Below are 24974 nucleotides of genomic sequence, written 5' to 3' on the forward strand. Positions count from 1 at the left end.
GGTTGTTCAAATATAAGTAAAAGTAAGATGTGAGATTGATTATTTTGTGATTTTTCTTTTCCTAATGAACTCCTGTGTACAGAAATGTGACAAGCATTATTTCTACAACTCTATCCTCTGGGACATCTTTTCTAGTCCCTTTTTGATCATTGCTAAGACAATATGGCAAATTTTATAGTTTATATTTGTTTTGTGACTTGAAATAGTCACCTTCTAGGCTCATTTAGTCCTATGTACATTATTTAACTTTTCTGATTGGAGAATTAGATAAAATTTAAGTTTCTTTCCAAAAATGTTTCTGGGTTATCTGCTATGAAAGTCTATTAATTCAGAAAGACTGAAAAGTAACCTGTAAAACTGAAAACACCCAGGAGCTAGAAGAAAAGAACCCCAACCATCCTTCCTGTTTTGCTGGGAGAGAGAGAGAAAACAAAATGTTTGGCTTAAAAGTATGAGCTTATTCCTAAAGAGGCTGGATTTTTATGATAACAAAAGGATGAACAGGCCCGAATCGCATTTTCCAGGGTCATTTTGTTTTCCCATTTAATTCTGCCCATTGAACATTTGATTACTGTGGACTGAACAAGAGTTTAAGGCTCCAAACATCAGAGGAAACAAAACAGTCATCTCTGGCAGTAGACAATGGGGGGCCACCCTCGGACCCTGAAGGGAGAAACTTCACAAAAGGTATACATTGAAACTATTGCGTGGCCACGTTGTGTAGAAATATTCTGGTACAGTCAACGTTCCATCGGGATCCCATTTTGGAGGCTCTCATAGACTCTGAAGCCTTCTGACCTTGCTTTTTACATGATCTGGCCTGCGGTGTGGGCTTCAAAGTCCATTTTAAGGTTTTCCTGTCCCTTCCTTGACTTCAAGTTTGAAAACCGTTTGAGAACTTTTGTAGTATTAACCTATCACCATGACTGACACACAATGAAGACGAGATTTCAAAGAAAGCCTGGCAGGTAGGGGCCATGTATGGAATAAGTGAGAATCGGAAAGAGAGTGTTCCTTGAGAGTGGTAATCAGTCAGAGGAAGAATCCTTCCCTGGCTGTGTTTGATCAGTGAGTTGCTTCCTGGATTTTCAATTGAGGCTGTGTGAACAGAATTGAATTCAAAGATTTATACTGATTGTGAGGAAACTGAAAAAGCTGAGCGCAAGAGGCAGGAGCTGCTGAGTGATTGCAAAGGTTTATAACAAAGACTGCACACATGTGAGAGGTCGACAAGGAGGAGAAGATGTGGCCGAGGGAAGAGAGCCGAGAGAGCCCGTGCATAGGTTAACTATGGAGGAGGTAAACTAGGTTAGGAGACAGAAAAGGAAAGAAAGTGCCTTTGGAAAATATAGAAGACAGTTGGGGGGGGGATACAATGGAAGTCAGTGTGTGGGGCTTGTATTCAGGATACACACACACACACACACACACACACTCACACAGACACACAGAGAGGTAGGACAGGGATAGGGAGAAAGAAATACTAACAGGAATATGAAGGGGTTAAGAGCTCACGAAGTCCCCACTTGCAAAGGGTAAAGCCCCCTTACACAGAACATAATTTTGTGGCCTTATTTCTAGCTACTTCCTTAAATATAGATAATCTTGTAATATTCTCAAACAAAGTAGTATCCAGGTCAGGTTAAGGATAACTCTCTGCAAAATCAGCCAAGTGTTAAGGATCAAGTTTAAAGATTATCCTAAAGATTGGACTAACATCTTAAGAAACAATTGACAGGAGATTCTTTGATAATTAAACACAGACATGGTCAAGGGATATTCTACTGTGGTGGCCTGCCCTAGATACAGAGAGTACATTCATAGTCAGGGAGTGTATGAGTTATCCTACGGTGCCCTCAGAAAATTGCACACAGGGAAATTCTTCCAGATTAATTATGAATTAAAACAGGTAACAGTTACTTCATTGTTCCTGTGCTGATTTCATTTAAATGTGTTCTCTGATTAAAAACCCCAAGGCATTGGTGGGACAATTAAGAAGTAAATAGTTTATAGTCAACATATTGTCCAAGCCATGGATAATGAGTTAGGAAGCTTTGATGATGATGACGAAGAGATGCTAATAAGAAATTCTTGTTTCAGAAAACACGTTCCAGATTGTAGCACAGTTCCCAAGTGAATACTGTTGTTTATATATACATGTGAGCTTGCACACTCATGCACACATATGTGTACATGCATACACTCAACTCATGCACACACTCATATACATGCATAAACATGAACACACTCTGTCACACACATTCACACACATATTAACTACAGACTATTTCTAAGCATATCAGCCTGGATAAACAGCCAGGACCCATGGTTGACAATGTACATGATCTAGGACATAACTTCTCTGAGTTTTAATAATAAAAACAAGAAAACAATTGTAATTTTATCTACCTTGTGTTTTTTTATGAGTCACTGGAATATTTATGTATGATATTCTAAAGGTGTTCTAACATTTCCTTTGTCCTTAATATCAATCTATATGTGTATGTATGCATCTATCAATCTTTCTTTCTATCATCTACCTACTATATGTAAACATCAAATTTAAAAAAATCATTATCATAAACTTCCCGGTATGTTACTTATTCCTCTTTGAAACAGTTAATCTTTGTTTTATGCGTAATCAAACCTTATCATCAAGGAATATGTTATGATTACAAAATGACACAACTATTAAACATAATACTTTATAAACTTAACATGGCAGTTAAGGAAGTTATGTTCTGGAATTTGGAACAATATACAGAGGGTCTCAGACCATAGGCAGTACTGCCATTGGGTGAGTGTGCCTTTTGGGATGTCTTCTTTTCAAAGGTGAATGGGAACTCCAAATATGATGCAATAGATTCCAAGGACTGGTCACTACCCCAGGTGAAGAATTTGCAGATAAAATCAGATGTCAGAATGACCCAAGTGAGTAACTGTCCTGTCAAACCCTACCAAGTGTGCTAGTGGAGGGTCAGCATATCAGCCTTCCTGTCTGGCTCAAAGCTCGATCCACCACCACTGAGCATGAAGGAACAGGATCATTGACCTTAAAACCATGAACAATCAACTCTCCCAGAAGCTTCAATTAAAAGAAAAAGTCTAAACCTCAGAGGAAACCAGAGCCTAGTAGACTCTTGGCTCTCTATTATCCTCAGCATGTGCACATTGTCGCTAGCTCACCTGTGCCAGACAATCGCATGGAATAGTCGTGGTGAGTTGATGCTACTGCAAGCTACTGAGAAGACAGGTGGTTCAGGAAAGAAGAAAGGTAAGAAAGGAGACAGCATGCACAGGTTCCTGAGGCTTGTCAATAGAAGCCACATCTGTCATCCCAGTGACTCATCACCCCACCCCCTGTCCACATTGCACCATGGAAATACATGAGAAGCAAAGAAAACAATATTCTCAGTGCCAGTGCATAGGGACTCGAGCAAGAAGATCTCTATAAATATTAGATTAAAAAGACACGAGCAGCTTTTACCATTATAGACCGTAATAGAATTTGATTAGCTAAATCCCAGGGCTTTATAAAGCACAAATTATGTAAACAAGCTTAATGGCTTTTTGATAAAACTACAAAGCCATTGGTATGAAGAATGCAAGAGGTGTTTTTCTTTTTTTTTTTTTTTTTTTTTTTTTTTTTTTTTTTTACTTTAAACCTTATGCACAGAGCACAGATGTTTCTTATTCAAAAAGGAGTTTAACACAGAGACTGGGGAGATGGTTCTGTGAGTGGTTCCGTGAGTAAAAACCTTGTGCAAACCTGACAACCTGCATTCAGATCCCTAGAATCCATTAAAAACTGGACCCAACAGCCCAACCACCCATAATCCCAGCATACTTCTCTAGAGGCAGATAGGCCAGGCAGCCTGATTAGTGCAGGCAAGGAGACCCTGTCTCAACTGATCATTGAGATACAACCTGGATTAGAGGATAAAACCTCAAGGAAAACAGACTGATGAGTTTATTTAGAAGGGATTTGTTGAAAACATTACTCCTTCATGTCAACTTCTCAGCACTTGAAGGGATGGAGCTCTATTGTGGGCTTCTTCCGTGTGTCTATGTAGTGTCTATTGATCACCCATTCATTCTGGGTTTGACGTACTTAAAGAGTCCTGGCAGGTATTATTTGCCACACTTCTGTTATAGTACCATATGCAGTGCGTACTTTACAAGTGATTAAAAAAAATCATTCTTCTATCCTCCATACTGAAATCATTAGAATCTTGACCATCATTCCAGTCCCCACAGTTAATATCCCTACTGTCGGATACGTTTCCTTCATCTTTTGCTGTGATGCACACATGTGTGCCTATGTGGGCCCACATGCATACTCATACATGCCATACAATTCTGCTGTGACCCTTCCTGTCCCCCTGCCTGTTAATCCTTCTCTCGGGGCTGGGAGTTTAGTTCTTTATAATGAAGCCCTTTCATGTTGTAGGGCATTGATTTGTGGGGTTCTGTTTTCTTCCCTTACCTTTTTAGCACCGTATCTTCTTTTACTTCTTAAGGTTTGTGTAACAGGAACAATTTCTCCAGACATGGAGTGATATATCTAGACTTTTATAGGCCATTCCTGCCCTTGACTTTACACCATTTCCTGGATATGGAGCAGCACAAGTGAACCTTCGTGGTATTACACTTGGTGATGGTAATCCTGTCTAAATACCATATAGACTATGGATACTCCTAGAATGTTGGATGAGTGACAAAGAACTAAATGACATTTTTAGAGTTATTGAGCATGCTCAAAAACATGTAAGTCAAGATTCTTCAAGCATTCTTGGGCATACCAATCTTTATAACTGTCAAGTTCAGAGAGTTATATTGTCCTCACTGTTCAGGCTGTGCCAGGATCCTTGGGTTGCATCCTTATGACTGTCTATCAGGGAGATATGGGTAAGGTAGTTATGATGAACATCATGTTTCAATGCCCAGCAAAGCATCCTTTCCCACACTAAACCTGTCCTTCCTTTTGTGTGTGAGGGTTTTAAGCATCATGCTTTGGTTTGCAGTGTCTCTTCCTAAACACAGATGGAAAGTAAAATCTCTGTCAGAATGTCTACAGGTTAACATTTGAACTTCATCGTGCCATAAACTTATCAGGAGAAATCAGGGTCAAGATACACGGAGTTCTCACAAACTATGCTCAAGCTCTAGTAAAATTAAAGTGAAGTTCAAGAAGAAAGGGTCAGAGCTCATTGGCAAGTCAGCCATTGAAACAGCTAAAACTTTCTGTAAGCTGATGCCTCTCTGGTGCACACCGGAGTCCTTGGTGTAGGAGGGAGTTTAGGGGACACTAATTCCTCTTTGCGGTCTTCTCTATGGGGCTCCCACACTGAGCTCATGTCCAGTGCTTGCCCTTCTCCTTTCCACTCTGCATTATGATATTGTGAAAATTTCTCCACTGAGTCCTTGCTGCCCATAGTGCTAATTACAGTCTTAAGTTTTAGTGGTAGGATCCCATTTCCACTTGGAATCTTTAGACACTTGTTAGGAAATAAAAGACAGACAGGACTCCACAAATGACTCTGAAACTTAGATCTAAGGATCACTGTTTTCAAATAGATTTCAATTGCAATCTTTTTTTTTTTTTTTTTTTTTAGAACAGTGTGGACAAATGACTTAATTCTTGGAACTTCAAGAAATAGGAATATCTTACCTAATTAGCTCTCATTGGCCTAGCATGCTGAAAGTTATCTGGGGATATTATTACTTTATTTGTACAATAATGGTGGTTGTAGGCAGTTGCATCACTACCAAGTAATCTACTTGGTAGACAAAAATATGGAAGTTTAGAGAAATTAGTGAAGTTAGTTAAGGCGCCTATCATTATACAGCTGGTGACTAATGGAGTCAGAACACAAATACTGTTACTGTTACTATCATGAAGAATTTATGGTATGTAATAAGATGTTAGAGCAGTCACATGTAACCATCAACATACTACTATCTAGATCATATATTGCCATTATCCTTCAGTATCCTAAGCCTCAAGAATCCACATTAAGTGCTGGTCATTTCCTGGAGTCGGTAATGGTGAATGGCTCATAGCCCTTTTTTGGGGTTTTGGAGTATAATATGCTGACAAAGTCTGTTAGAAATTTCTCTCCCATCTTAAAGAGAGTTGTGCATCATATACTCTGCTTTGGGAGTTTGCAAGAATCTACAATCTCATTTCACTGGCCTGAAATTTAATATGGATTTGAAGAAAAATCAAGATTCCTTCCTAAATAAATTTCATGAAAGCTTTGTGTAATCTTTGCAATTTCCAGAAAGGGATCTGAGTAAACAGAGAGTGCCCTTCTACGGAGAACAGAGGAAGGTCAGCAATGGCTGACCAAATATAAGTAGGGTGAGACTGGTCAGTGATACATTTGCCCAGCCTAGAACAGCAAGTGAAATGACTTCTTCACATGCCACTTTTAAATACGTATTTTATATATATGAGCATTTGCCTGTATGTGTATGTATATAAGTACAAATTGTGTGCCTGGTACCTATCTATGGAGGTTAGAACAGGCCACCATATCCCTTGGAAGTAGAATTAGAGACAGTTGTAAGCTGTCATGTAGGTGCTGGAAACTAAACTGAGGTCCTTTTTACGAGAGCAGCAAGCACTCTTAATTGCTGAGCCAACTCTAGCTACCAAAGGCAAACTTTTAAGAAATTGCTGTGTTATTTAATGGCATATGTTTTGGTTATGAATCCCAACAAGATTTAACTTCTCAGAAGGTGTGATGAGAACACAACACCAGAGAAACAAACATCCCGGGGAACTGTTTTTTCTCTACATATAGAAAAGCCATCTTCATGAAACATAAATGTGACATAGTTACCTGTCATGTTGCAATAAACCTTCAGAGGCCCCAGAGGTCCACTGCCATCAGGATCTATCCAGTAGTAATTTGATGTCTGGCCAAGGTGTTTGTATGCTTCACAGGAGGGCTCGTAGATGGCTGAAATGAAATATCCCAAATGAGCATAGCACAAAATAAATGTCTCCCAAGCTCAAAGCCCCAGTCGTCACATGACCAATGCTGGCGGACTGCTCTGTAGAACAGTTCTTTTTAGAATGAGCGCTCATTTTCTCCAAACTTAAATTCTTGACTTAGCTTTTTCTTTGTAAGCGTTTCTGACTCCTAAATCTACTAATATGACATTATTGTTAGGGAAAAGGTAGACCCGTCAGTAAATCATTAAAAAACAAATGTAGTATATGTTTTTATGGAGCTCACAGCCCTTTAATTCATACTTATTTGTAGCTGCCATCTTCTTACTATGAGGTACATTATTTTTAAAGATTATAAATAGTTTGAACTATCAACTAAGGTAAAGGAGGTTTCCCTCTCAGTTTTTATGTCACGAATATAAATTCCTTATAAATTGTATGTAATTTATAATCTTCTGGTGTCCCAGGCGAAAGGAAAGCTAGTTTCCTGATTAAGTTTCTTACAGGTGCTTTAATTACGCCTCATTCAGTTTGCACAGAAAGCCTGCATTTGCATAATTAAATTATAGGTTCTTTTCCATTGTTTCCCTTTCACTTTCCATGCCTGTGACATGTTTTCCTTTTCTTGAAGAGGCTGCACCTGTTTCAGAAGTATAAAATGGACATTTACATATCTCCTTGGTTGTGTGACTCTCAGAAAAGCTATTCATTAATTTTTTTTTTCTTTCCTTCAGCAGCTTCAAACTGACATTTATGAGGAATACAAATACTCTCGGTACAGGACGAAGAAACATTCTTAGCGAAAATCTGTTTACCTGGAGCATCAACCTGGGCAGACTGTACAAAGAACTCTTGCACAATGCTCCTAGGATCTGTTATGTGTTAAATTAGAAAATAGGTGTCCTCTATTTTATGTTCTAGCAAGTCCTGCCCCTCTTCAGCTACCTGTGTCTCCTTCTACCTAAGGATGGTAGAAGTTCAGCTCTATTTTGTTTTACCAATGTTATCACACTCAGTCAAATGCGTCTACAACTCTCTGATTGACTTGTCCCCTCTTCCCCTCCTTCCTTCTGCAAAGAGCTAATGCAAAGAGTCTCTGCCATGTGTCACACTGTACACCTGTCTATGCAAATCTAGCTGGACACAACCCAGATTCAAGACCTTTGGAGTAGGATTTGTTTGTTGATTTTGTGGGTATTGCTTATGCTTCAAGTGCTGTTGGAAGAGCATGTGGCTAGAAAAGTAAGCAGAACCCATTAATCTTTGCCCCAGGATAACCATTAATAGGCCAACTTTCAATCTCTTAAGTGTCTACAAAATAAACTACATGTTTTCTCTAATTGTGGATGCCATGCTAAGTAAAATGCTGTAATGAAAGGCCAAGGAAAAGATTTTTTTTTTCCAAATGTTCAGCAGGAAGATGCCATAATTAGATGCGGGCTTCAAAATGAAAACTCCATGTAGTAAATGGTAGGTTGTAGAGGAATATCGGGTGTTATTGGCTGGTTGAACGATAACTTAACTGACAGTTGAATTAAAGCAATGGTCAAAGGATAAAGTTGGCAGGACAGGGTGAGGCAGGAAGTTGCACAGACACCGAGATTAACAGTTGATAAAGGGGACTTGCTGAAAGTGAGATATTTCTGTAAGGCAAAGGATACAGTCAACAAGACAAAAGGAGAGCCTACAGAGTAGGAAAAGATCTTCACCAACCCCACATCAGACAGAGGGCCGATCTCCAAGATATACAAAGAACTCAAGAATTAGCTACCAAAATACCAAGTAATCCAACTAAAAATGGGACATAGATATAAACAGAGAATTCTCAACAGAGGAAACTCAGATCTCAGAAAGGCACGTAAGGCATTGCTCTTCATACTTAGCTATCAGGGAAATGAAAATAATAAAAAAAAAAAAAAACTCCGAGATACCATCTTATACCTTTCAAAATTGCTAAGTTCAAAAACACTAATGAAAGCTTATGCTAGAGAAGATGTGGAGAAAAGGGAACACTCCCCCACTGCTGGGGGGAGTGCAAACTTGTACAGACACTTTGGAAATCAGTATGATGGTTTCTCAGGAAATTGGAAATCAATCTACTTCAAGATCCGGCAATATCTTATACTCATACCACAAGGGCAAATGGTCAACTATGTTCATAGCAGCATTATTTATAATAACTAGAACCTGGAAGCAACCTAGATGCCCCTCAATTGAAGAATGGACAAAGAAAATGTGGTACATTTGCACAATGGAGTGTAAAAATAACAATTACATCATGAAACTCACAGGCAAATGGATTGAACTACAAGAAACCATCCTGAGTGAGGTAACCCAAATACAGGGGAAAAAACGCCTTCTTAAGGGGTGTGATTGGAAAATGTTGTTTCCTCTATTCCATATATATAACATACTAAAAAATAAACAAAAACAAAAAACTAAACAAACAAACAAAAAACTAAACAAACAAACAAAAAACCACAAGGAACTGAACTTAGTATTTACTTATTCTTATTCCTTGTTCTAGTTTTATTATGATAAGGGACTGTTAGGTGGCTAATCAGAAATACATGGCTATTAAAATACATGATAACACATATGAAAACTTGCTTATCCTAGATCTAGATAAGTAATGGGAATTTGAACTACAGGTTTAGAACTTTGTCCAGGCAAACACTAGAATTAAATGTTGAAGCCTTTGGATGTGATAAATTCTGGTAACCAAAAAGCTCTTTTCTTGTTTTGTTTTGTCTTCCAATTCTAATAATCATTCTGTTTGTCTTTAGCCTACAGCAAACAGGCTGCTGTTCCTTCATCCACATACAGAAGCCAAGGGCTTTGCAAACTTTTGCATGTGTGAAAATCACCAGAGAGCTGTGGGGCTCTGACCTCACTGTGAGGAGCCTTCTTGGGCAGAGAATTTGCTACTGTAAGAGGCTCCAAAGTGACATGGCACTGTGGGTCTTCAGACTGCATCCTGGGAAGCATGGATCTAATCTAGAGACAATCAGAACTCAGGAAGTATGGCCTGATTTTTTTTGTTTTTGATTTTTTTTTAGTTTTTTTCTTTTCTTTTAAATAGAAACAAGCTTGTTTTACATGTCAATCTTAGTTCCCTCTTCCTCCCTTGCCCCCCTCACCAACTCCTTATCCCATCCCCTTTCTGTTTCCCAGGGAGGGTGAGGCCTTCCATGGGGAATCATCAAAGTCTATCACATCATTTGGAGCAGGGCCAAGGCCCTCCCCCATGTGTCTAGGCTGAGAGAGATTCCCTCTTTGCAGAATGGGCTCCTAAAGTCCATTCCTATACTAGGGAGAGATACTGATCCACTACCAGAGGCCCCATAGGCTGCCCAGTACTCCTAACTGACACCCATGTTCAGGTGGTCTGGGTCAGCCCTATGCTGCTTTCCCAGCTATCACAGTGGGGTCCCTGAGCTCTGCCTTGCTCAGGTCAGCAGTTTCCATGGGTTTCTCCAGCCTGGTCTTGACCCCTTTGCTCATCACTCCTCCCTCTCTGCAACTGGATTCCAGGAGTTCAGCTCAGTTTTTAGCTGTGAGTGTCTGCTTCTGCTTCCATCATCTACTAGAAGAAGGCTCTAGGATGGCGTATAAGGTAGTCATTAATCTCATTATCGGGGAAGGGCATTTAAGGTAGCCTCTCCACTATTGCTCAGATTGTTAGTTGGGGTCATCCTTGTAGATCTCTGGGCATTTCCCTAGTGCCAGATTTCTCTTTAAACTTGTAATGGCTCCCACTATTAAGGTGTCTCTTTTCTTGTTCTCCTCTATTCTTTCCTCGACTCAATCTTTGTGCTCCCTCATGTCCTCCCCCTCCTGGTTTTTCATTTGTACCTGAGTACAGCAAATGCAGGTCATCGGTAGGCAATATCATAAAATTTAAATACAGTGAGGGGAGGGGCATCTTACAGTTCTCCAGGTAATAAATAGGCATGGAACACAAAGCTATAAATAAGACACATCATGCCAAATATCTACTTGTATTTCTGCCCTGGAAAAAATATTTTGAAGGAAATATTGTGGCTGCTTTTGAGCAACAAGATTAAAGGGAGCTTATAACTTTTCTGCATTTCACAAATTATTTAGGAATATGTATCTGTAAGTCCATGCCGATGTGGGTGTGGTGTAGGCCTATCTCTGCACGTGTGTGGAGTGCATATGCCTTTGCATGTGCAATGGGAGGCCAGGCTTTGACAACACATGTCTTCCTCTATCACGCTCTGCATTTGTTTGTTTGTTTACTGAATAGCCAGGGTATTTCACTGAAACCGGAGTTTGTCAGTTCAGCTAGACTAGCTTTCCCCAGCACTGGAATTACAGGCATGTGGAACCACTATGTCTAGCCTATTACATGGGTTCTGGGATCCAAACTCAAGCAAGCACGCCACCCACTAACCCATCTCCCCAGGCCTCATGCATCTGTTATTTTTTCCACTTAAAATTACACTTTAAAAAAATGTGCATCCAGATTCACAACACTGAGACAAAATGTCCAACAGCTGTGATGCAGTAACTTTTTATTAATTTTATAATCTCTATAAGTAATTAAGACATTTTTCTCTCAAACCTTCCTGTCATTTTCTGCTGAAACTCCTCCTTTATTTAGAGTTGTTCCCAAGTATAAATAAAAACAGTAATACCTCCTTAATGTGAGGGTCAAATGAAACCATACTCTCTGTAAACTAAAGAGCATGGTGCTTAGACTGTGCCAAGAGTAAGCAGACAGGAACATTTAGGTGGCAAGTCTCAGCCTGTGAGCTCTGTCCCAGGTCCAGTTCCAGGTGGGTCAGATTAATTTTGCTGATCTAACTTCAGGAGGCAACAAAGCATGGGGCTAAGGAAGCTGCCATTGCAAGGAAAGCAGCCGCCGCCGAGGCATCATCAATAATCAATGCTGCAAGTAGACTGCAGAGGGACAGGAAGGTAATGGAGCTGATGGCAAAACAAATAGACTCATCAAGTCTATCGATCTATTGGGGAAGTAATTTTTCTCTGTTGTAACTCCATGTGCCGAGTAAAAGGTCTCATATTATTCTATGCATTCATAAATAAACCTCAGTTGTTCAGAAAACAAAAAAAAAAAAAAAAAATGACCATTAAGTGCATCAGATGGAATTTTTAAAGTATGGGGGAAATCTGACAGAGACGAGTCCTAAGTATCATATTCATTTCCCTAGAACAATGGGTGACACAGACATGTTTCTGTAATACCATATTGTATGTGGTGGACGGTGATGAAGAGATTCCTCATTAGTTTCCAATAGCTTATGAAACAGATGGCCACTTACTGACTTGATGATGTTACACTAATTCAGTCCCTTAAATGCCAGAGATAATAGTACAGCTGATAATAACGATGTGTCCCTGGCTTCAGGATTGCATTGAGGTCCACTGGGCTACATTCAGGACACTGGCAGGGACTCTCTGAGTGTTCAATGGGTAGGATCTATCCCCTTGTTGTCTTATTTATTTATTTATTTATTTATTTATTTATTTATTTATTTATTTCAGTTTCCAGAGGCTGGGAGCACTCCTTGGTGCATTATTTCCATGATGATTAACACTGATTGTCACCTTAACAAGATACAGCATCACCATGGAGACAGCTTCAGGCATACCTGTAATTGTCTAGATCGTCTCAGCCTCTAGGTATCCCCCCCCCCCATAGGCGCCTATGTTTAACACTGCCTAGATTAGGTTAATTAAAGTGGAAGAATCCACTTCAATTGCAGGTGGCACCATACCAGGGGTTATGATCCTAGACCGTAGAAAAGGAAGAAAGGACTTGCACACAGGCATTTATCCCTCTACTTTCTGACTGCAGACATGAGCTCCGCCTAATGCGCTAGCCTATAATCTGCAACCTTGAGCTACAGTAAATACTTTCTCCCTTAAATTTGCTTCCTGTAACTGTCTCCCAGTGGAATTAGTCCCATGCCACCTCCTGCCAGCTCTTCCTTTCTCTGTCTCACCTATTCGCCAGCCACTCAGATAACCACGGGAGGCCTCGAGAAAGCCCCTCACAAAGCCTCTTGGCCATGGGAGGTAATTTCGTCATAGGTTCCAGAGATCGGAATTCAGTTACTGTGTAGTAGAGGGGGCATTGCTCTTTCAAGCCCGATTGTTACGCCTTGAACATGAAATGTCTCCCGTGTGTTTAATTGCTGGATTATCAGCTCCTAGCCTTACTTGGAGAGGTCATGGAACTTTTAGGACTAACTGGATGAAATGAGTCACTGGGGACAAATCTTAGGGTTTTCACCCTGGCTCTTCGAGTAGCCAGATCTCTCCCACTTCATGTGATTGCCAGCCATAGCCCTTTGCTGCTCCTAGTGTCTTTCCTCCTCCACTTGGGGGACTGACTCCCTCAAACCTTCAGCCACAACAAGAACTCCTGTATCAAGTCTCCTTTTTAAGGCATTTGGTCTCAGCAACGATGCCATCTGAAGAGCAACTTTTACTAAGCAACCAACTTGTTCTCAGTGAAAGAAAATCCCCCCAAACATTAAGTAGAACAATAAAGAAAAATAATATATGAACAAAGTTCAAGCTTTGTTTTGAACATTAAAGGTCCACAAGGCACTGCAGGGTTATAGCCATCTGTAGAATCGTGAACAAGCACATCCTTTGTTCGTTCATCCCTAGCCAAGGACAAACAGAGGCAACAGCTGTTAGGGCCTCAGATATGGCATGAGCCTGAGCAGGATTGGCCAGGGGGATGGCAAAGATGTGCAGCCAGTGAGTCGTCAGTTAACAATTAGTGTGGGGGGGCAAGTAAAAGAGCAAGGACAGCTGACCCACCCCTGAGACAAATGAGCCAAGCAGGCTCTGACCCCTTCACTCAGACGTATATTGTGAGACCAGCTGTTGAGCATGTGACACACTTCTTTGCTGTTACTGCTTTGAAAATTGTGCAGGCCACTGAAAGTAGGCAAGGATTAAAAAAAAAAAAAAAAACGTTAAGAAAGTAATCATGGGTCTAGAGCACACCCAGCCATACAGATTTTCTGTGGAATGTTATGAAACAAGATTTCCTGGTTCTAAAGGTTAGGACACAATCCACTTGTGACAAGATTTGATGGAACACTAGAATACTGTTGGAAAGGGGGTGGGGGGTGAATCAACTTGATCCATTTGCTTCTAAGACATGACATTTTGAAGATCCACACTCTGTGGAGTTTCCCACTATCTGATGCCAGGGTGGTCACAAGCTAACTGCACAGTGCTCTAGGAATCTGGTCCAAGGGTTCTGAAAAGAGAGAATTGTGTTATTCCTACATGAATAAAAACGCTTGTGAAGGTAACAATTGAGGTTTGTGTACAGCCAAGATGGAAAAGCAGCAACGACCTTGACTCCTCTCTCCATGCAGACTCTCTAATTCTAGGGCCATGCAATTATTTTTAATTAGCAAAATGTGAGCTTCACAATAGCTAAGTTCCTATTAACACTTCAATATTAACCTCATATGTTCTCTGTCTCTTTGGATCTTGTTTTTTTAAGCCTCGAATAATGCCTTGAATAAACTACATTATTTCCCCCAGGAACTATATCCTCATTACTGCCATATAGCTGAAGATGGTGGTAGAAGAGTGTGGACTCATACATATACATTCTGCGTGCTAATATTTATATTATTGTTTCTTTCAATAAATATTTCTGTATGAGATGCTGTTCATGTTAGCCCTTTAATGGATCATTTCCCCCATCCACGTCTCAGAGGGAGGGAAAATTTTATAGGAAAATAAAAGAAAAAGAAGAACTTTTGTTTTGATTTTCTATTAGAAGAAAAATAGGTTATAATTCTCTTACTTAATACGTCCTTCAGAAATTGGTTTCTTTCTTTCTTTATTTTAAGTTCTATTTATTAGGTATGCAGTGTTCTGTCTGCATGTATATCTGTAGGCAAAAAGAGAACACCAGATCCCAGATGGTTGTGAGCCCTCATGTGGTTTCTGGGAATTGAACTCAGGACAATTGGAAAAGCAGGCAGTGCTCTTAACTGCTGAGTTATCTTTCTGGTCCCAGAAACCTTTCTGAAACCAAAGTAAAAATCTACTTTCACCGCTATTCTTCCTTTCCACACCCCCTAGCTGACTTCTACCTTTTGTTTGATTTGTCCCCAGCCCCTCCATCATTTACAGTGGCTTGAAAGTGCTTTATAGAAAACAACAGTACATAAGTTTATGATAATGATTACAAAATAGATGTCTCTGCCACTGTGGTTACCATCTTCTGTGGTGCCATTAATATCCATTCTTGATATTCTTCACCCCACTAAACACTAACCTGTCCTCTATTTCACGACTAAACTGAGGAAGTCTGATTGCATTACTTACCATTATTTTTAGAATTCAGAAGATTCAGAAGAGTGGGAGAAACAGAACCAAGTGGTGACAGGAGAAATTCTTGCTTCCTTGGTTACCACAAGAGATTTCCGATACTGTTCACCATTTGCAAAGATATTATAAAGGTTGCCCATGTTGTCACCTTGCTCCACAAACTGAATTCTCCCATTCCCATCTCTCGCCTTCTCACTCTAATTTCCATGGTCACCAGGTACCCATGGCGAGGCCAAGAATCTTAACTCCAAATAGTTAAGTACTTGTACATACTTCTTCTGGTGTAACTCTATAGTAAACAGGGCCTCCCCTCATTCCTTTTGCTAATGAAGTGATTTACCAAAACTCTATTGATGTGGTCCTCACTCATTGTACTGGGAAGGGAAAGAAAGAAATTGGCCTGTGGCTTCTAGCTTATCTGTGGGATACACATGTCGACAAGATGTGTAAGATTTGCTAAATGTTCCAACATATATAAGTAAAAAATCTCAGAAACTTAGGATTAAGGATCTAATGTCTTCATATAGGATAGACTAGAAAGAAATCACTACAACCTAACCTTAAATGATGAGACAGTGTTTGCCTTAAGCACTCTCAATACGCCAGGCAGGCATCATCCCAGTCTTATGCTTCTACCAGGATGGGACATCACCACTGTCTTATGTATCCTCAGGGATGCTGAGCATCAACACTGTCCCATGTACCTTCAGAGATGTCAGGTATCACCACTTTTAAGCTTGCCACAGGAATCTACAACTCTTTCTCTGTGGTGTTGACAACCACGGTCAATGAAACCTATCTTTTTTCACACTTCCTATGCTTTTGTACTTGATTTCCTGTTGCTCCTGGATGTCCTTTCTTGTGACTCATGCTACCACTTTCTCTCCATGGAGAGAGAAGTAGCTATGCTTTGAAGTCTTGCCCTCAGAGCTCTCTCTGCCACCTGCTCAGAACAATTGAATCTCTTGTCTGTGATTAGTCACCTAGGAAAAGGTAGTGTCAGGACTTGTAAATTATTTGTAAACTCCACAATGTTTGTCCACTTCATTGTCATTGAGAAATAGGACCGTTTAGTTGTCATTGTTGGAGGGCGGTATAGAGCGATGCCTGAGAAAATGATTTTTGAGTAAATATTTTAAATTTATTTGTGTATGTATTCACTTGTGTTGAGGAAAGAAAATGAGATGGAGAAATGACTGTTTTTTTTAAATACAGTTAATTTAATTAAAAAAAAACTCAAACCTATATCTGATTAGAAACTGCTAATTTCAAATGCAAATTTCAGCCATTTTGAATAAAGTTATCTGGATGATTCAAATATTTTATTTATGACTATAATATATCCATTTTAAGAATAAGGAAGTACAACTAATTTTAAATGACAAAGGTATTGAATTCAGTAGAAAAATAAACCATTAAAACTTGTGACCACTGAAACAATGTAGAACAGGTTGTTTCCCAGGGCAGAGAAGACTATGTCTGAACTGCTATGCAAGGCAAACAAACCAAAAGGAAAAAAAAACAAAACAAAAACAAAACAAACAAAAAAATGTCCTCCTCCACAATATGAGCTTCAGGAAAAAAAAAAAAAAAAAAAAAAAAAAAAAAAAAAAAGTAACACCACGGGAAGATCCCTATTTTGTGTCATTGTTCTGTAATGTCCTGGCTCTGCAAGTTAGGATTAATGAACACTTTTCCATGTAGGATTTCCAAGATCAGGAGTAGGTGTTCAAGTGGGTAATATTCAAATGTCACATTGGCTGTGTTCATAAAATGTTTCAAATAGCCATATCTGAAGAATCTTTGACTAGTTCTACTGTGCCTTATCTATTATCTAAGCATTGATATAATGGCTAAGTTACAATTGATTTGGCTAGAATTTATAGAGGTATTTTGCATGCTGCCACAGCCTCTATGAGGTCATATGTCTAACTGTGACTTGAAAACATGGCTTTGTTGTAGTTAGCCATGGGTGTTGGGGAAGAGTTATTTCTCTTTAAATATGTGACCCTGGTAGGTCACTATGTTCTGGTGGATGGCCATATACTCAAGAGTGTATAGGAAGCATTAACCATCCCATTTCAGTTTTAAAATACAACGAAGACACAAGGTTGACTGGGAATTGAGTGGGGTAGGTATATCTGGGAAGAGATGGGGGAGGAAACTGAATATAATCAAAATACAGTATATGGAATTTTTAAAGAATGAATAAAATACATATTAAAATGTTTGATTGTTGAATTTAGTGTCTTTTCTCTAAGTTAAAGTAAGGCTTAAATAGAAATGATGCTGTCAGCGGAGGATACTCACCCTTATTCCTACCCCTGATATTATGACTACTGTTTTTAGACTTCAGAGAGGTGTCCAAAGAATTAATGTCCATGGTAGTCCCTCATAATACCATGGGGCTCAAATGTATGAAAGTATGTTTGAAAAGATGGATCAAAGTGCAGTAGAACCTCCAAGAAAGAAAAGAATTTCTATACTGGCAGAGGCAATTGCTATTGGTCATGATTAAGAAATGCAAGTTATGTATAGCAGGAACATACATGAAGTCCAGGAGAATAAATGTAATGGATGTTTATGCTTCTCTATTTGTTATTAATGGTAAAGGAAAATTGGAGCATCTGTGGGTTGTCAGGCATACAAGGACCTAAATCACCTGGAGGTGAAATAAGATGCCATAGACCCAACTAGTTGAATACTGACTGGGGATGAATTTGTGGAAAGTTGGGTCACACCAAATCAATACCAACTATTGATTTATATTTAGCTGCTACAATGTATAGTGTCTTTTACTCCACAAGTACTCCATATTGAGTCTTTGTAGAGAGTGCTTGAAACTGCCTCTAATGTGGCTTTCTGACAAATTTTTCTCAATGGAAGGCATAAGTATGTTTTGTATGAGTGGATTCTACCAGAGTTCTCTTATGTTCCAAATATGTTCTTTTTTAATTAATTTATTTAATTTAGAAGCAATCTTATTTTACATATCAATCCCAGTTCTCTCTCCCTCCCTTCTTCCCATGCCCCCCCCCACCAAACCTCCATGGTACCCATCCTTCCACTCCCCAGGGAGGGTGAGGCCTTCCATGGGGGGGTCATCAAAGCCTGTCACATCATCTCCATGGATCTGGACTGAGAGAGTATCCCTCCATGAGAAATGGGCTCCCAAAGTCCATTTGTGCACTAGGGATGAATACTGGTTCCCCTGTCCCATATACTGCTCCATCCCCTTAACTAGCACCCACATTCAGAAGAATTGGTTCAGTTCAATGGTGCTGGTTCCTCAAACATGTCCCTTTGGTCACACTATTTATTATTTTGTTCTATTCTTATTTCCAATTCCTCTTTACACTGAACCCTATTGTCACATATACAGCAGCTCATGCTTCCATGCTTTCTTTGCTTTTGTCTCAAGGTTCATTAATGCTGGGTATGTTGCTCTTCCCAGCAACCTAAGGACATTCTTTCACATGAATGACAGAGATGAAACAAAAGCAATTCTTCTGGAGCTACCACATGATACATAAGTATTAATTCCATAAATGTGACAAGTGGGAAGAATGATCACATTGCTTCACGATGCTCCTCACATTTCCTGTGGGACTGAGTACCAACCAATATGCACCTGTGGTCATAGCCTGCTTGTCAATGTGTCATTGTATGGGATGCTTCTTTTCTAAATTAATTTTCTCTGATGATTGTGCTTCCAAGCAATGAAATTAATGTTCCAAAAGATTTATTCACCCAGCTGGCCAGCCTGTGTGAGGAAACTTGTACCCCAACAGGTATCCCCATTGTTTCGATAACAGTTCCATGCAGTACCAATTCCTACTGTCTCACCTGTATTTTGCGGGGTCATTTACCACATGAGTAATCCAATGGAAACATGAACATACCCTTCATAAAAAATATAGAGCAGTACAAAAAAGGTAGGAAAAAAAAACATGAAAAGAACCTCTACTTAAAAAGATGAAATATGTGACAGATTAGGAAGCAGTCTTACATGATAAATGGGAGTTTAGATAATTAGACTATTGTAGTGTTTGGCAGTAGCCATTGTGCTGGGGAGTTATAATTAGGTATCGCCGCAGTGCTAAGGCAGTTTTGGAAATTAAGTTATCAGCAGACTCTCATTCTGCAGTCAGCTTCTCACTCTTAAAATGTCAAAGCCCAAGTGGACTTGAGCTACCTGATGTTATAGAAAGGCTTTTGTAAAAGAAGGCGTGCTGCTTGGTCACAGGCATTCCCGTTATCAAAGCCAAGATGGTGTCACCCTGCTTGAGTTTTCTATTACCCGATTGGTAGCCAGATAATTTTAGCTAAGTCTCTGCTCACTAAATGGAATAACATGTTTAAGACATCTAACAGCCTTCTATTGCTTCACCCTCAGTGAACAGAGAAAGGCCAAACTCATTTCAATCATTAAGCATAATATAAGAAGAGCAGAAAATATTATTTTAAACAGATCTATGCATTCCAAGAGCTAGCAGAACTATATTGAGTGTAACCATGTTTTTTTTTTTTTTTAAATAATTCATGCTCTGCTCAGCTTACCTTATTGGATACAATTGAAAACTGGCCATATTGATTTCTTGCCCAGTAAATGGTGAGACCTCATTTATCTGACGTCATTTGGGAATGAACTGCTCATAGGAGCATAGAATTTCAGAGCTGGAGAAGACCTTGGAGATTATCTAATCTAGCTCCCTCGTTGTAAATAATTATAATAATTACAACAACAGCAGCTGTTTGAGCTCTCCTCTTGTTTCATATTCCATTCACCGTGTTTTGCAAGCACGGTGCCATCTGGTTTTGAGAGTAATCCTGTGAGGTAGATACTTCTCTTTCTATTTTACAGTGAAGGAAAATGGAGGCGTAGGGAGATGGAAGTAACAGAAGGCCACATAACCTCAAAGCCACACAAGAGCCTTGGAGATGAGCTCAAAGATCTGCTCTAAGCAACTGCATTGTTCTGAGTCACAGATGTCCACTGATTCACTCCTTCCTTTAAAGCCACTTATTTACTAAGCATCTATAACCAGACCAGACTCCAATCTCCTGCTCTTACACATCTTCTACTCATATAGATGTTTGTATAATCTAATTCTTTCCCATACATGTATCATAAATGTACAAAAACTTAATTTTATTTAAGCTTTTTAATGAAAATTGCACCAAAATTCAGTCACCCGTATCAGTCATGGGATTATGCTTCAAAGCATCATACTCTCTACAGAGAATTCCAGAAGATTAACTGCATTTCTACTTTTATAACTGCTAAACCCTTCCTATATTGTCACTTGGGATGTCACACAGCTATTGTATAAATTCCAACAACATGTATTTTTGTCCTAATTCATAGAGTATAAATTGTTGTGCATATCTGTGATGGATTTGTAACACTACAAGCAGGGTTTTCATATAGCATATAGTTGGTAGCTGTCTATTTATGTTCCAACATAGTAGGGGTGGCCAGAGGGAGGAATACTATGTAAGAGAAGAGATAAGACGTGAATGGCTTCAAGAAAGAGAGCGTTAAGTTCTGGGGCATGACCACCCTACCTTAAATATCATCCAGAGAGAGTTAAGAGTTCAAAATAAGCAATTACTAAACACATAAAGTCAACAACAACTAGAGACCAAATTTTCAAATAACCAACCAACTAGTGATTTTAAAATTTTAACTTTGATTTATTTGCCAGGATCATTGGGAGCAATTTAAAAAAGACAAGAAAATGTTATCCGTAAGATGTTTGGCTCTGATATAAGGTTGGCTATGAGAGGGCTGTAAACCCAGAAATGTCATAATGGTACCATGTAATTCTGGCATACAAGTCTGAAACACAAGACAGGAGTTTGTTCACTCTTGTGATAAGAGGGGAAGAACAATCAACATTAATGCCCCTCCTGGACTCTAAGTGGTGATTTTCAGACCACATTAGGATCCCCCCCTCACTGAAATATCATCTATGACATGCAATCAAATAATTGAAAATAACTTCTTGGACTCATATCAGCAGAAATTATGGAAATATGTCAAGGAGCATTTTATTAGCCATCTACCATGGTCTTCTCATAGATTTGAGGAAAAAATGAACAAATTTAAAAGCAACCCTTCCTGTCAGCCTCTTTTCACATAGAAACAGCCACCGGAAGGCCATGTATGTATATATGTATGTATGTATGTATGTATGTATGTATGTATGTATGTATACATGTATGTATTATGTATGTATGTATTATTTGTGCATGCAAATGGATTTCTAGACCATTGGAAAACTACAACCACATTATGAAAGATATGCATGTATCTGTTAAAATGTTTAAAGTGCTTTATTTTATTTTTAGTTGAATGAAACCCAAAAGGTTCTATGACACCATCTTATAAAAAAGGGGTTGGCTGTATTGGATTTGCACTTTTAACATATGTTTATTACTGTGCACATATCTATGTGTATGTGAAGGCCCACAGAGGCCAGAAGAGGGCATTGGATCCCCGGAGCAAGAGCTACATACACGTGGTTGTGAGATGCCCAACATGGATGATAGGAACCAAATTCCTGTCCTCTGCAAAAACAGCAAGTGCTCCTATGGGATGAACCATCTCCTCTGCCCCTGCTCTGAAGGGTTCTTTCAGAAGTTACTTTGATTCCACATGTGATGTAAACAAAGTTCTTTGAATGTAAATAGAGTGGAATGTAAATGGAACTTAACACCTTGTGGTTTGTCAGGAAAGCTGTCTCTGCATTGTACTATTGGATTTGCACTAGGGATTTCTTTTTACATATTCTTTTATACTTGCCTGTCTATGTACATATCCGTCTATAAGCATGTGTGCACAGGTCCATCAGACCCCCTGGAGCTGGACTGACAGTATGCGCTTGAAGAACGAGTAGATGTAGGGAAAACTCCTTGACTTTACATGGAAGAACAAGGAGATAATTTTTGGCCGAAAAGTTGGTCTATGAAATGATGATTTGAAAGTTTAAGTTTTAGTGTAATAAGATAAATTTTGTAAGATGCAATGATTAAAACTGTGTTAGATGGTCTGGTTTCCAGGCTTCTTGAGTCATGTAAAGGCTCAGACTTTACATGTCTATCCCTTCCCCTGCTGGGATTAGTATATGTGGATTTCTTCTTCTTCTATCTATGTGAGTATACTCCTCTGTGAAAAGAGCTGCAATCAGGGTTCCAGGGCTGACTCTTGATGTGTAAAATTGGAAGATTAAAGATGCCAGATCCCTTTCTCTGGGCAAGCGTGCCTTGAAGTCTGCCACTGTATATTGCTGTTGATCAGAGCGCTGACAGAGGGTAAATATTAATCTGTCCTTACTGTCTGCAACGTACTGTGGTAGCTCAAGACTTCTGCTTCTGCCATCACCCACCCACAGACGGATGCTGTGGGCTAAGTGGAGAAGAAAGTTCTACACGGGGATGCAAAAGACTGGAGCGTATTATGATATTTCATGGGAAAAATTCACCTTCATTAGGCACTTACAAGATTAAAACTTTAGGGGAAGAAATCCATCCACAGTGAGAACACCAAAGAAATTGGAAAATGATTTAATAGCAGCCATACTGGATTTGAGGAAGCTTTTGTTCTTTTCCCCTTTAGAAATTGTAGAATATTAAAATAGGAAGACGTCTTAGTCTTCCCAATAATTCTGTCTGGCTCCTCGTTTTATAGGTGGGGAAATGAAAGCCTCAAGGTGATGGTAGGTGCCAAGCAGACAGCCACTCGCTCATTCATCCAAGAAGCAATTGCAGGTAAAGTTAGACTCCAACTCCATTTCCAGTGATAAGTATTTTTCCAATGAGACTTTAATCACTATTTTTTTTAAACCCAGCTGACTGTGACACAGCTGCTGGCCACCTGTTGCCATCCATGCATTACTATGTTGTGTTTGGTCTTTTACCTTTGGATGTTTGGTAAATGACAGACAATGAGTCAATGTGGGAGATGGAGAGGATCATTAAGTATCTCCAGTCAGGTACCTGACTTCTGCTTCTCTTTTCCTGCTGGACCTTCTGTCACTGAACTTGAGTTTAAGTGAGCAAGGAGCAACTGTTCTGACATGTTCATAAATTCTCTTGATGGTGGGAAAGGAGAGTCGTGGAGAGATACTTGATACATTTCAAGGTGAGGACAGCAGGAATGAACTCTTAACACATATGCACTTCACCTTGGATACGGGTGTCAGGGAACATTATTGCAGTTGTCACAGCCATGTTCTGTGCCCACCCGCCTTAAAAATCCCGTCCACTGTTAGATTGTATTTCCGAGAAATCACAATGAAACTTTACCCATGATACATTAACAATACGGGTCCCATAAAAGACCTGAAGAGGCACAAAACCAATTACATGATAACGTGGAAGCTCATGGGTCCCACCCACAGACAAAGGACAGCAGACCACTAAAGAATGCTGAAATAGTCTTCTCAAGTGAATAATTCCCAATTAGTTATTCAATATTCAATATCCAATGTCAAGCCCAAGCAACATTAAATGATGTAGGAATTAGACATAGTATATCTACAAAGATTGTGTGTGTGTGTGTGTGTGTGTGTGTGTGTGTGTGTGTGTATATAATAAAAAATAAGGCAAGATTTGGAGAGGGGAGTAAGAGAGGTAGTACCTGGAAAGTACTTAAGAAAAGGGAAAGAGGAAAATGTTGCATTAATGATTTTTTTAAAAAGTTTTCTCATTTTACATACCAATCCCAGTTTCTACTCCTCACCTCCTCCTGCTCTCACCACCTCCCCCTCCCCCCCAAAAAAAAACTAATAAAAAAATTCTACTATCGGAAATAAAGGTTGCTTCGAGGGTGCAGGGGAGAGCCTCTGGGTTTCATAATTTTATTTGGACTTGTCATGGGTGTCATTCCAAAGTCTGTGTGTCCTTCGGAACAGTGAGACAGCCTAAGTACTTCTGGATCTTTGCCTTGTACCTGCAGGAAAGCCAGAAGGAACTGAGCTCTGTCTTCTTAACAAGTAAAATTCAATGGAACCATGGCAACTGACTCCAAAGTTCATTTTAATATTCAACATTTGGGATAATACCAGGACTTTTTATTCTGAACAAGACTTGTATTTGGGGCTGGAAATGTTTCTAATGTAGGGCTGCTCTGGGCTCTGGTAAGATATTTATGAGTCATACTGACCTCTGTGCAGAAGAAGTCAGCAGCACCCCACCATGTGTCAATGTTTGCTTTTCCTGGATGTTTTCAAATTCCCTGAGTGGTCAAAATTCACACCATGATATTGAAGTGACACCAGTAATATGATGTCTAAAAACCAGGTGCAGCCTCTGCACTGGCAGGGACCTGGCCTGTCTGATTATTTAGCCCAAACCCTAAAAACAAGTTCTGACTTCTTTAAACTATGCAGTTATCTGGTTAACTTCACGGCTCTGTTACTAAGTTCTATGACAACCTTAGTGCTTTACCTATATTGGTGATATAAATGAAATTGTATAATGCCGAGTCTTCTGGTTTAGGAGAACTAGAATTAATAGTTAAAACTTATAACGTACTTCATGAGTCTAAAGTAAATATGAACAACCATTGTTAGTATCCTTGGAACTAGTATCCTAGTGGTTAAGTAGCATCCTGTATCCTGTGGCCTCTGAAGAAATAGGAATGGGA

At 39.4% G+C, this 24974-nt stretch overlaps 1 protein-coding gene across 1 annotated transcript in view; it reads right to left on the bottom strand.

The window, feature by feature from the left end:
* The window catches only part of Cntnap2 (contactin associated protein 2), a 1802334-nt gene that overhangs the window by 659529 nt on the left and 1117831 nt on the right, over nt 1-24974 (bottom strand). Inside the window, 1 exon segment of the mRNA XM_051174658.1 lies at nt 6849-6968. Within this exon segment, the coding sequence (XP_051030615.1) occupies nt 6849-6968 (120 nt within the window).

Source organism: Phodopus roborovskii, unplaced genomic scaffold, assembly GCF_943737965.1.
Source record: "Phodopus roborovskii unplaced genomic scaffold, PHOROB, whole genome shotgun sequence".
NCBI lineage: Eukaryota > Metazoa > Chordata > Mammalia > Rodentia > Cricetidae > Phodopus > Phodopus roborovskii.